This window comes from Schistocerca nitens, chromosome 4, assembly GCF_023898315.1.
Source record: "Schistocerca nitens isolate TAMUIC-IGC-003100 chromosome 4, iqSchNite1.1, whole genome shotgun sequence".
NCBI classification, from domain to species: Eukaryota; Metazoa; Arthropoda; class Insecta; order Orthoptera; family Acrididae; genus Schistocerca; species Schistocerca nitens.
Window position 1 is genome coordinate 878,563,635 of NC_064617.1, and position 13,508 is coordinate 878,577,142.

General features: G+C 38.6%; 1 protein-coding gene across 1 annotated transcript in view; it reads right to left on the bottom strand.

The window, feature by feature from the left end:
• Positions 1-13,508, bottom strand: part of LOC126253386 (neprilysin-4-like) — a 163,266-nt gene that overhangs the window by 118,807 nt on the left and 30,951 nt on the right. Inside the window, exons 4-6 of the mRNA XM_049954680.1 lie at positions 6,845-7,006; positions 6,604-6,687; positions 4,258-4,463 (exon numbers count right to left, since the gene is read on the bottom strand). Of these exons, the coding sequence (XP_049810637.1) occupies positions 4,258-4,463; positions 6,604-6,687; positions 6,845-7,006 (452 nt within the window). The remainder of the gene's footprint in view (positions 1-4,257; positions 4,464-6,603; positions 6,688-6,844; positions 7,007-13,508) is intronic.

A 13,508-nucleotide genomic window follows, 5' to 3' on the forward strand; every position in this document is an offset into this window, starting at 1 on the left:
TTTCAGTGAAAGGCAGCACCAAGAACTTGTTTGTTAGAGGGATCAGTACAACATCCTGAGTCCTCCGTGGTCTGTGTCTACCTTGTACAGGATGCCTAGATGCACCATTGCCACACCAGTCACAGTCAAGTGGACGGGTGATGATGTGGCTTGTATTTCTTACAGGGGAGACAGTATCCACAGGAAACAATAGTACTTGAGGTATCTGTGGTACCTCTGGTACACAACTCTTGGCAGCCCTCCCAAAACACCCATTCACAGCAGGTTGCAATTTCTTGACATTAGTCGTGGTTATTTCCATGTGCTTCTAATTACAACAACTCATCCTCTCCCCAAGAGCAGTAAACACAGTGGGGCTGCATTATGCTTGGTTCAATATTTAACAGAACTGTAAACAGCTTACGCCTGGTGCAGTATTTTACAGAATACCAAATAAATCACATTATGCTAAATTTGCTCATTCTCTTTTAATTTGTGAGTTTGATATGCTACAAATATTACAAGTAGTCTTTTGAAATTTAAGTAATTTATAACAAAAAAACAAGGTATCTGTTGCAGCAACAAAAAACTATCTACAAGTTTTACTACTTCTCTGAAGTGTTTTTCACATTGACAGTAGCATTATCCTATGACAATTGTGGGCAATATACACTCCTGTTAAAAGAGACAACTAATGTGACACAACACGTTACTTATTCACAATAACTATATATCACAAATACCGATTTATTATGAAATAGGTTATACAAAACACTCATAATTTGCAAAAATCTTTGCAACTGTCCAAATTTTCTCAAAATATACCTTTTTCAGACAAGAATATAATGAAATTTGGGAACTGTCAGTTGTGGAATTCAACTTTTTATATGCTGCAAAGAATACCTGATGTCAAGAATTCCATGATGTCACTTATAATTTTCAGTTATCCAGATATTCCAAATTTTATTGCAGATGACTCTGTAAGTATAACATAAGCCTGTGAAGAGTTGAAAGTTTTCAAAGACTATACTGAGGAAGTGAGAGTGAAAGGGTGGTCACTGCATCAAAAGTTATACTTCTCAGTTGGTCATTGAAAATGTGGTATTACAGATTTGTCAATATCACTAAATTTATGGTGATGTGCAGAAGATGGATGAGAAATTAACTGAAGAACTAAGAACAGTCTAGAGGAAGATTCAATTTTCGCAGAAGTGACATTATTGTCTCCCTGTATCAAATTATTTCTGATAAAAAAATCTAGTGAGAAAGTAGAATTAAACCTGGTCAGGCATTGTGAAAAATATGAGATGAATGCATCCACTGCTACTTCAAAAATACCAGTTCCAGTCACTGAAGCTACTTCTGGTCTCTGGGTTGAATTTAATAAGATGTTTCCCAGGCTGCAGAGTAATCCACACCCAAGAGCAGCTGCAGTAGTGGCAGTGGATAAATATTTGTGAGAATCCCTGCTACAGAGGCAAGGCAACCCACATTCATGGTGGTCTGAATGGCTGTCAGTATACCACTCACTGTCTGAACTTGCAAAAATGTGATGTATATTGTTGCGACCTCCACATCATGTGAAAGAGTATTCTCAAAAGCAAGACACCTTACAACACACAGAAGAAATTGTCTGACAGAAAAGAGAAGAACAAATGATATTTTTAAGTTGAAGTGTCTAAACATTCACTTCAGAAATGATACCAAGTCCATTTATTTTTATTCATGTAAGTATCTGATTCTCGGAGTGTTTGTTTATATCTTTAATGGTATAAGACCACAGCTGATAGAAAGGATGCTGATTGTGAAGTGAAGGGGGGAATGAGTGATGCAATGCTGATATAGAGGGAGAGGGAAAGAGCGCAAGTGAGTGAATCAAAGCCAAGACGAGTAGTTGTGGATGTCATGAAGTGTCAAAGCTGTGAAATGTTTGAAATACCAGTTCATTGAAATTGAGTGGTAAGTTCACATTCCATGGGAGTGAAACATTAATTTTGAACGACTAATTCAGGAGCTACCCATTGCTAGCCCTATAAAGGTTGCCAAAATCACCGGTGAATGAATTCTTTCAGGGTAAGGACAGGTCATGTACGAGATGCCCCCAGGCCACAAGTGTGAGAAATTTTTATTATTTGAATTTTCCAATGGGTCTGGTGCTACTGGACCTATCTTCTTTCATTCCCCTGGCAATTCTCATTATGTAATCCCTATGTGCAATTAAACTGATAGGGTTTCTTTTTTGAACATGAATATCATATATTAATTACAAGCTCAGACCACTTTCCAGTCCTGACTACACCCACAACTGGGCGTACACTTTGTATCTGATGATGGCGTAATATCCAAGACCTAGTTCGTAAAATAATAAATTTGGTAGAATATTACAGCAGTGTTGTGTGTTTATCATTCGTAATGTATAAAATATTCTACCAAGAACCAAAGGAACAGTCAATTAATATAATGTGTTTCTCTTATTAGTGTGCTTTCAGATGTTGAAACCAAGTTGTTGCTTCCATTTAATGCACAATATGTTGACAACTGACCAAGTCCTCTCCTTCATGTGATGTGATTTTTGTTGTATTGCATATTCATGGCCTGGATTCCAACCATAGTATTAACTGTTTGTAGCCTTGATCAACTCCTGGTGCCCCCTCTACCACTTGATGCTCATTTGTTTTCCCATACTTTCAAGGACATGCATCAAAATGCACTCTCTCTGTGTTTTCTAGTTCTAGTGGATGATATGGCTTGCAAGGTTTCATGAACTGAATTCTGGACACAAACCCTCATTGAAGTTGAAAGTTCCATCCTGGTTTCTTAGGTTTTCTGACATTTTTATTTCTATAGACTCCATAACTATACAGCTCAAATAACTTGTCATTTGCTCTAAAATAACGGTCTCACTGGATTCAGTTTCATAATTATCTTAAGGTAGTGCTGGATGACAGCTGATTTGTCTGGTTGTCTTAATCATCATGCTACTGATATTTCTTGGAGTTCTCCTTGACTGTCTGAATAGTCTCTCCCACATAAGACATGCTGCATTTGCTTGGCATGCACTACAAGCACCCCTTTCAGTGATGAAGATTGTCTTTAACATAACAAAGAAGGCTATTTATCTTTGCTGACAGCAGCAAAATACAATGGATGTCATATTTCCTTAGTAGTCTATTAAACTTCCCAGAGATTTGGCCAGAATAAGGAAGATAAACAATTCTTGGCATCTCTTTCCCTGTCTCAGGCTCAAACTCTTTCTCAAGCATTGTTGATTTTGAGTGCAACACCATCACAGTTTGGTGACCTGAGTACCCATTCCTTCGGAACACTGTTCATAGCTGTTGTAACTCTTCAACAAGGCTCATATTGCCTGGCAACATTCAAGCTCTACAGACCACAATGTTTAATCTGGATTTACTTTTTGATGGATTTTGATGACTTCAGGCATGGAGGTAAAGGTCAGTGTGCAAGGGTTTTCTATGTACCCTTGCCCAACAGGTCCCTTTGGTCTTCTTTTAACTAACATGTCCAGGAAAGATAACTGGCCTTCTTTTTCAGTTTCCATCAGGAATTTTATACTATGATGGATAGAGTTTAAATGTTCTGGCATTTATTCAAATTTTTATGTTCCATGTGGCCACACCACAGGTGTGTTCTACACATATCAACAGAAAAACATTATTTGAAGTGGCAAATTATAGTGCTTTCACTTCAAATTTTTCTATATATAGGCTTGCCATGACAGTTGATACCAGACTATACAGTGACCATTGGTTTATTTGTAATGTTTTACAATAAATACAAGGACATGAGAATGTGACTAAAGAACTGAGTAAACAAACATTGAACATTTCTGAGATCAACTCTAAGGCTTTTGTGATACAACTTGTTTTATGTCCAGAAACAGTCTGCTGTTATGATCTTAAAATGAGAGTTTGTGGCATATGAACAGGTTACTTTGCAAGAAAGATAACCCTGTTCTGGAATTTTTGCACATTCAGAATTCTCAGCTAAATGCATCACACATAGTTATTGATGTGACTTATGTCAGTATTGTGTAGCAAACTTTCAAGCACTTGTTGAGTCATTTTTTTGTATTTTTTAAATACTGTGAAAACTTCATGATATATACGCATCACATCACTTTCGTTGTATTAAAGAAAATATGAAGCTGAAAGATTTTATGTCTGTATAATACTTCACTGAAACAAATGCTGAAATAATTTGATGTAATTACTAACTTCTAAAGAAACAGTCACCTCACGAAAGTTTAAGACTTACAGTTATGACACTCCGGCTAGAATTTTTACGATCCAAGTAAACATAGACCAGGATGAGAGGGGAAACAGCAAGCTTCTTTGTCAAAAATGCCACCGCTTTCTGCCAGTCAAATGTGAGTTCATCCCAGTCATCATGTGCCATGGGCCACCCTCCTAGTTCCTCTAACATCTTGCTTAGCAGTTCGAGGCCATCGGCTTCCACAGTGTCTGTGAAATATCTTCAGTTCATAATTTAAAAAAATCAGTTAACAGTAATATTAATTCTTGACTCATTATCTCCCACTTTTAAAGCACTTTTTAACATATAAAGCTAAAAACACACCAAATAGTAGAGAAAGGAAGGACAGACAAATTCAGGGTGTGTGGGGAAGGGGGGGGGGGCGCATTGAGCAGGGGGCTGCATGAGCTAAGGTATGTATGTGTGTCTACGTATACTCTACAGCTCAAACCAGGAACCAGGATTCATCCAAAAGGTGGCAAAGATTTCAGTGATATGAAATAAGGGAAAGGCGACCACTCATCTAGATAGGATCAATGTGGGGTGCGCAGAAATTCATAATAGAAAACAGTTGACACTAGCTTTCTAGCTTGTGCTCTTTTTCAGATAAGAGTACACACAATCACACAGATGACCACAGAGACACCCAAACACATGCGCTCGTGTAGCAGCAGGCATATATGTTTGTATGTGTGTACTCTTACTAGAAAAAGAACAAGAGCTCAAAAGCTAGTGTTAACTGTTTTCTATTACATGTTTGTGTGTGCCATGCACAAATCATCCATAGGTAACTGGTTGCCTTTCTCTTATTTTATGTATTTTTCCATCCATGAATTTCCATTATAGTTTTCAGTCATGCTTTTGACAACTCAACACATATACCTCTACATACATACTCCGCAAGCCACTGTATGATGCATGGCGAAGGATGTCTTGTACCACTACTAGTCACTTCCTTTTGTGACTCATTCGCAAATAGAGCAAGGGAAAAATGACTGTCTATGTGTCTCTGCATGTGCCCTAATTTTGCTTAGCTTGTCATCATGATCTATGCACAAAATGTACATTGGTAGCATCATGTATTGATGGAACATACAAGAAAAATAGCAGCATGCCTCTCAATTGCTTTGATGTCCCCCCCCCCCCCCCCCCAACCTGGTCAAGATCCCAAACACCTGAGCAGTACTGAAGAATGTGTCACATTAGTGTCCTATATGCAGTATGCAGTCTCCTTTATAAGTGAGCCATAATTCCCGAAAGTTCTCCCAGTAAACTGAAGTCAATGATCCACCTTCCCTACTGCTGTCCTTACATGATGTGACTGTGACGACAAGCAGCACACCACTACTATATTTGTACACCACAGGATTGTAGTTGCCAGTTATCTGCATTAACTTACATTGCTCTAGAGCAAACCTCTACTATTTGGTGAGTTGTTATCTTAACTCCTTAATTTTTTTATATTTCACTAGGACTTTCATCATATTTATAACTTCACATTTTGTATCAAAAAAAAAAAAAAAAAAAAAATTCAAAATGTAAAATTATAAGAAGATAGAATGGCTGGTGAATACTTACCTTCAGGAGGAAAAATTTCAAGTACTTGCCCACAGAACTGCTTAAAAAACTACCTAAGTCATACATTCTTTTCTTCAGATGCGAATGAACGATGTGTCAGAACAGAGGGGCAGGTCACTCAGATTCCAGGTTGAGGAGACTCATCTGATGTGAAGATGAGGAGAGACATTGTGCTTGTCCCAGTCAAGAGATGTTAGAAACACAGAGAGCAAAGTAAAGTGAATTAATGAGAAGTTGGATGATTAGTACACTCAAGAACCAGGAGAAAGAGAGAGGTAACAAGTAATAGAGGAATAATTGAGTACAATAATAAAGAAATAGTTAGAAAGTGTGTGTGTGTGTGTGTGTGTGTGTGTGTGTGTGTGTGTGAGAGAGAGAGAGAGAGAGAGAGAGAGAGAGAGAGTTCTTCTGTGTCCATTTATGCACTCAGCCACTTTAGTGGTGCTCATTCCTGTATAAAATTCCACATAATGAACAGGTTATATGGTAAACAAAATGTCTTACTCTGTTTTTAGGATCTACCAGTGGTGGTGCTAGAGTATGCCTAAATGGTAATAAGTGCTGTATGGGGTAGGTTTTATGATGAGAACAGTTGTATGCGTAAAGACCTTGGGGAGTGGGGATAATGCAATTGGAAGACCACTTCCTTAATACATGTATTAGACAGCCATTCTGTTGCCTTGTATTTCTACAGTTAACTTCAAGTATTTCTATATACTCATCATAGAAATTACATAGAGGTACTCTATGTATTAAACATAAGAATATTACCCAAATCCATGCAAGATTTATAAAACGTCTTGGCAGAATTCACTGGAGGTGGATCATTTTGGTTCTCAGGAGATTCTAAAATTCCTATTAAAAAAAAAAAAAGGTAGGAAGATAGTACACTGATTAACATAATTATCAGAAACAGGACACAAAAATATGAATCAGATCATTAAACATATTCAAGTTGTTTGTTTTTTTGCTTTTTCTTTTTTTTTCATATCAAATGAGTTTTTTACCATACCTTTGAGTTGTAGATCCAACTTCTCTGTCACTACATCAAACTGATTCATGTGGGACTCAGTTGGAGGTACAGGATGCTTTTTGACCCAGCCACCACAAGCAAATTCGTAGAAATCTTCACAAGGGTTGACATTAATATCAATTGTATCCAATAACACAGATGCTGTAAGTAAAACATAGTAATTTTAACTAAACGCTATGCCAATATGATATAGAGGTCAATGTGGTGGATCATGCATATACGTGAAGGAGGGAATTATGTATACAATTAGAAATGACGTTACGGCATTAAGTGAGGTAAACACATAGAAATAGAGATAAAAAAAACCTAGATGTAATCCAAAGACTAACTGTACTATGTATTTATCGTGCTCCCAGTGGTGACATGGACACAGTCACTACAAAGCATTAGATATGGTCTCCAAAGGCAAAATCATCATTTGTGGAGATCTGAACATTAACATGATGAACCCAGATATGTTGTGCAACAGTTTTCTGAACATTATGTACACCTATGGCATATCACCATTAATTAACACTGCCACTAGGATAACCAGACATTCAGCATCAAGCATTGACCATATGCTAACGGACATAGAGAAAGATAGGTGTGACATTGTCATAGAGAAAGATGGGTGTGGCATTGTCATAGATGACCTTGGCATCTCAGACCATTCCAGTCAGTTATTAAAATTAGGCATAGAATTAGATCAGGGATTCCCAAAGTGTGGTCCACGGATCTCTTAGGGGTCCTCCGGCTCTTTCTAGGGGGTCCGCGGCCACCTTTTACCAAATCGTGTAAAATAATGAGTAAAATTATTAAATAAAAATGTGAAAATCAAATTCATCACCTTTTTTTTTTTTTTTTTTCGTGTGAAAAACATGTGTACTTTTACTTCAGGTCGTATTCCCAAGCAGCCATTGCGGTTCCTGAGTGAGAACGCATACACAGTTTAGTGCCGGAGAATGCGGCTTCTCTGATCGACTGTTACGCAACAATACGGGGGTCATTTGTGTGCCAGCTCACGGTGCTAGATGCGCTGAAACCTTTTACGTATGCGCGGAGTGAGCTTTGTCGACCAATCACAGCACTCGCTGGCACATATGCGGCCCCAGGCATCAATAAATGTTAAACTTGCTTTGTCAGTGCACTACCTATTTCATAAGTCGATTTTTGACCAGTTTATTACTTCTAACATGGATTGGTGACTGAAGTCATGATCATTGAAGAAGGGTGCAGTTTCTCCATCGCCTTCACAACAAGGGAAGTTTCCAGTTGAAATGAATGAGGAGGGAGGATGACCAAAGGAAGAACAATTGCAAGAAGCTCCACAGCCAGATTTATTATGTGAGAACACTGCAGGTACTCCATTGGTTGCAATATCCTGTGGAAGTGAAATAACCAAGAAGCGTAAGTACAACGAAAGCTATTTAGAAATGAGCTTTATGGAGACAAAGGAGGGCAAAGCTCAGAGTGTAATTTGTGCACGAGTCCTTCCAAACAGTGCAATGGTTCCAGTTAAATTGCACCATCATTTTGAAGGTACTCACCCGGATTTCCAGGCTAAAGACATCGATTTTTTCAAAAGGAAGAGTGCTGAACTAGCTGCTTCTCAGCATTGCGTGAAAATGCATGCAAAAACAATTAATTAAAGTTCATTAAAAGCTTCATTCGTGGTTAGTTATCGAGTGGCAAAAACAGGCAAAGCTCATACCATTGTAGAAAATCTCATAAAGCCCTGCGTTAATGATATTGTTTCTTGCATGCTAGACGAAAAGGCAGTAAATGGCTCAAATGGCTCTGAGCACTATGCGACTTAACTTCTGCGGTCATCACTCGCCTAGAACTAATTAAACCTAACTAACCTAAGGACATCACACACATCCATGCCTGAGGCAGGATTCAAACCTGCGACCATAGCAGTCATGCGGTTCCAGACTGGAGCGCCTAGAACCGCACGGCCACACCGGCTGGCGCAAGGCAGTAAAACTTGTATCTACGGTGCCATTATCAAACAATACTGTCAAGAGATGCATTGTTGACATGTCAAATGATGTGAAAGACACTCTTGTTTCTCACATCCAACACATTTCATTTTCTCTGCAGATAGATGAATCCACTGATGTTGCAGGATTAGCGATTTTATTGGCTTTTGTCTGTTATGAATATTCTGGATGTTTTGAGGAGGACCTCTTATTATGCAGACCACTACCTGCCAACACAACAGGTGCTGAAATATTCCGTCTAATGGATGACTTTTTAAAGGACTAACGAAGTTTCTGGTCTAATTGCATAGATGTGTGCACAGATGGTGCACAAGCTATGACGGGTCCTACAGTCGGAGCAATAACGAAAATAAAAGAAAATGCCAAGAATTGCAGCAGTACTCTCCACAGATACGCTTTAGCTACAAAACAAATGCCTGTTTCGTTCAAGAAAGTTTTAGACGAATCCATTCAAATCATTAGCTACATAAAATCAAGGCCGTTGAAGTCAAGACTTTTCACAATACTGCGTGAAGATATGAGAAGCCTTCATCGTTCCCTGCTTCTCCACACAGAAGTGAGGTGGCTCTCACGTGGGAATGCACTCTCTCGGTTGTACGGATTAAGATTGGAAGCCTTAACTTTGCTTTTGGAGCATAACACCAAATTAGAAGACCTTATTAATGACGAAAATTGGCAGTGTATACTTGCCTATTTGTCAGATATTTTCTCCAAAATGAACGAAATGAATATTTCACTCCAAGGGCAAAGTGAAAGAAAGGTCGCTGCTATTGACAAAGTTCGAGCATTCAAGAAGGAAATCAATTTTTGGGCAGAGAGTGTCAAGGAGGGGGAGGTCAAGTGTTTTCCTCTTCTCAAGGAGTTTTTGAAAAACAAAACATTGGCACTTGGGAAGAATTTGTTTCATCAAATCCTGGAACATCTCCAAAGCTTGATGTCATTTTTGGAGCATTATTTCCCAACAGCTGAAGATGAGAAGCTGCAGAAATACGAATGGGTGGTCAACCCATTCACTGTATGCAGAAAGCCGAACATTCTATCATCAAATGAATATGAGTTATTGATAGAAATTGCCACAGACCCTACCTTGAAATCAAGTTTTGACATTGATGGTTACTCACACTTTTGGATCCATTTGGATAACTAGAAATACTACCCCCTTGTTGAAAAGGCAAAACGTGTACTTCTTCCGTTTGCCACAACACACATGTGTGAATCTGGATTCTCGATCTATGCTGCCCACAAAACTAAATACCGAAGCTGTCTAGATGCACAACCAGACATCCGTCTCCAGTTGTCAAGGTTTGAACCCAACTTTTCAAAATTGTGTCAGCAGAAGCACACTCAACCATCACATTAGGATTCAATTATTATTCTTACAGACTCATCTATAGTAAAGAAGAAAGCATTTTTCTTCGTAGATGCTCAGTGAACGTACCTGAACTATAACTCTGTAGGAATTTTGTTTTTGTCTTTTTACAAAATTATTATATTCAATTCTATTGACATTGATATTTTTGTTACAAAAATTAAAATGATCTCTAAAGCTAATTTCTTTTCTTTATAATATATTCCGTCCTCTCAGTTAAAAATATGGCCTGCCTATACTTCAATTACAATTACTTGCTATTACTCTCACATTATATTGTGGCAGCTGGCTGCGAGTGTAAATAAATGAGGACTTTTCATGTGCTACCTTGTAAAAGGTAAACCTCCTCTGCCAGAATTGTTTCCTTTGAGAAAAAAAGTCTTATGTTCTGTGAAATGCTTTGTCTTCTTATATAGAAATAAGAGAGTCTGTCTGTTTGTTTTCCTAATTTGTTTACAGTCTAGGCTGACTGCCACTATATAGTGTCCAAGTAGTAGTTGAAGTTGTCAGCTGTGGCTAAACTGTTGCCACGCCACCTGCTAGTTACCAGCTACCACCTGACAGTACACTGTTGCAACGCCGCCTGCTAGGTGCTGGCTATTGACTGACAGCTGCTGTTCAGTAGATATGCAAGGACTTAAAAATAACTAGACTTTCTGAGCTGTTTACATGGGCATGAAAATCGATTGTGGAACTGGAAAATGGCTTTATAAAAGCAGATTTCCAGAATCAATTTTGAAGTGTTTACCTGACCAACCAAAAAGCGGAACTGGGACAGCGGCTTACAAAATCCGGTTTTGGAAACGCATGTAAACTAGGTGAACGTATTCTCACACATTGCACAACAGATGTCACAATAGTCCTTCAAAGGCAATTCCTTGGCCTCTTTTCTTTAGTGATGTGTTTGTATCCCGAATCATAGGTCTGCCTCGTTTCTTCACAGCCGCGCAGAATGGTCACGCAGTCTAAGGCGCCATGTTGTCGTGGATTGCACGGCCACTCCCGCCGGAGGTTCGAGTCCTCCCTCGTGAGTGTGTGTGTGTGTGTGTGTGTGTGTGTGTGTGTGTGTGTGTGTGTTGTCCTTAGCGGAACTTAAACTTATATTAATAGTTTGTAAGACTAGGGACTGATGACCTCAGCAGCTAAGTCCGATAGACTTTACATACATTTGAACATTTTTCTTCGGATTTCACGAAAAACCACACACACACACACACACACACACACACACACACACACACACACACACCACACGACTGTTACGAACTATGCATGCTACTTACACAACAGTAGACAAACAGTGGAAGTGAACGGACCACAAGCAGCAGCTTGTCAACAGTGAACAGTTTGGATGTGACGTTGATTGCTCTTGGAGGAAGGCAGCTCCAACATGTGAAATGTCAATTACCAAATAATTTTAATCAGGCTATAGTGTGTTGAACAAAGGGAGTAAACCCACTATTGGATCATTAATTTCAAGTTGTTTTCATTCATCTCTAAACCACAGACTATTGATGCTTCGGGGGGGGGGGGGGGGGAGGGGGGGGGGCATTGGGAACATGGCACTTGCATTAAGAAGCTTTCAGTTCCCATGGATTTCACTCTGAAATTTAAAGTTACTGTGCTCTTGACTGACTTGGGGTCCGCCATGGATTTTCAACTGAAGAAGGGGTCTGCGAACTGAAAAGGTTGGGAAGCCCTGAATTAGATAATAACACTAAAATACACAACTACAGTAGGGTTTTCTCTAAGTCAAAAAGAGCTCTATTTGCCTCAATAATTAACAGTGAAACATGGGAGGAAGTGTACAGAGAAACTTCTATAAATGGGAAGTTTTCAAAGTTTATGTCAATATTTAAATTCAGATTCGAAGAAGTGTGTGTTAAGAATCACTAAATCATGCAACAATAACAGCTGGGCAACAAATGGGATAAGGAAATCCTCTGAAACCCTCAAGCACCTTAGCTCAATAAAAAAATACCGTAATGATTCAGTATTTCATAATTATTATTAAAAAGCTAATACTAACATCAAAGCAGCATGGAAAATCACCAAACAAGAAACTAATAGGAAAAAATTAAGCCAATAAACATGCAGTTTCAACACAATGATACCAAAATAAATGACCCCAAAAAATTAGCAAACTTTGCCAATCAGTATTTCAGCAACATAGCAACCAAACTACAACAGAAGTTCAGCAAAACAATGCATTTACAAATGTTGAACAAAATGTCACACACAATGATGCTATGATCAACCACAGCAGAAGTAGTACACAATGTTGTGAGTAACCTAAAATGTAAAAATTAAGCACGCGTAGTAGAAGTACCTGTGTGCTTACTGAAGGACTGCATAGACGACATCAAAGACCCTTTAGTGCACATAATCAATGAATCCTTCTCCACAGGCTGCTTCCCAGACATACTAAAGCATGCAAAAATCCTACCTATCTGTAAGAAAGGTGACCCAGAAATCATAGAAAATTACAGATGAATCTCATTACTGTCATCCTTTTCAGAAGTCATAGAGACCAGAATAAAAAACAGGCTCATGGGGTACTTAACGAAGTTCAATCTTCTGAGTAAAGAGCAATTTGGTTTCCGGGCTGGCAAAAGCATAAATTCATCTGAAGCTCATTTCTCAAATGTTATCCTCAAAGCACTAGACAAAGGATACCACATAACAGTGATCTTCCTTGATTTGACCAAAGCATTTCACACAGTAGACCACACAATTTTGTTAAACAAACTAAATGCACTAACATGGGGTTTCATTCATACCTGCAAAACAGGGTCCAACAGGTGGAGATCACTCAAACTAACTCCAGTCATACCTTTTCATATCTTTCAAACCCAGAATACATCAATATAGGAGTCCCCCAAGGAAGTGTGCTGGGCCAAGTCATCTTTTTAATATACATCAACAATTTTCCATAAAGAGTCAAACCTCAATGGGAAAAAAAAGAACCAACAGTATTAATTTCTACTTAAACAGAAAACCAAAGAGTACCAAGCTAAAAGTTAATGATGAGAACATAGAATGTAACCATCAACAAAATTTTTAGGCATGCATGTCGACTCTCAACTAAATTGGACCAAGCACACTGCAGTACTTGGAAAGCGAATAGTTTCAGAATGCTATGCACTTAGGACAATAAATTCAGTGTGTAGTAGCTCGTGTGCTAGAACTGCATATTTTACGGATGTCCACTCTATAATCAGTTATGGCACATCCTTCTGGGGATCAACAGAGCAGAACAGACAAACAATATTTAAGTTGCAAAAAAGTA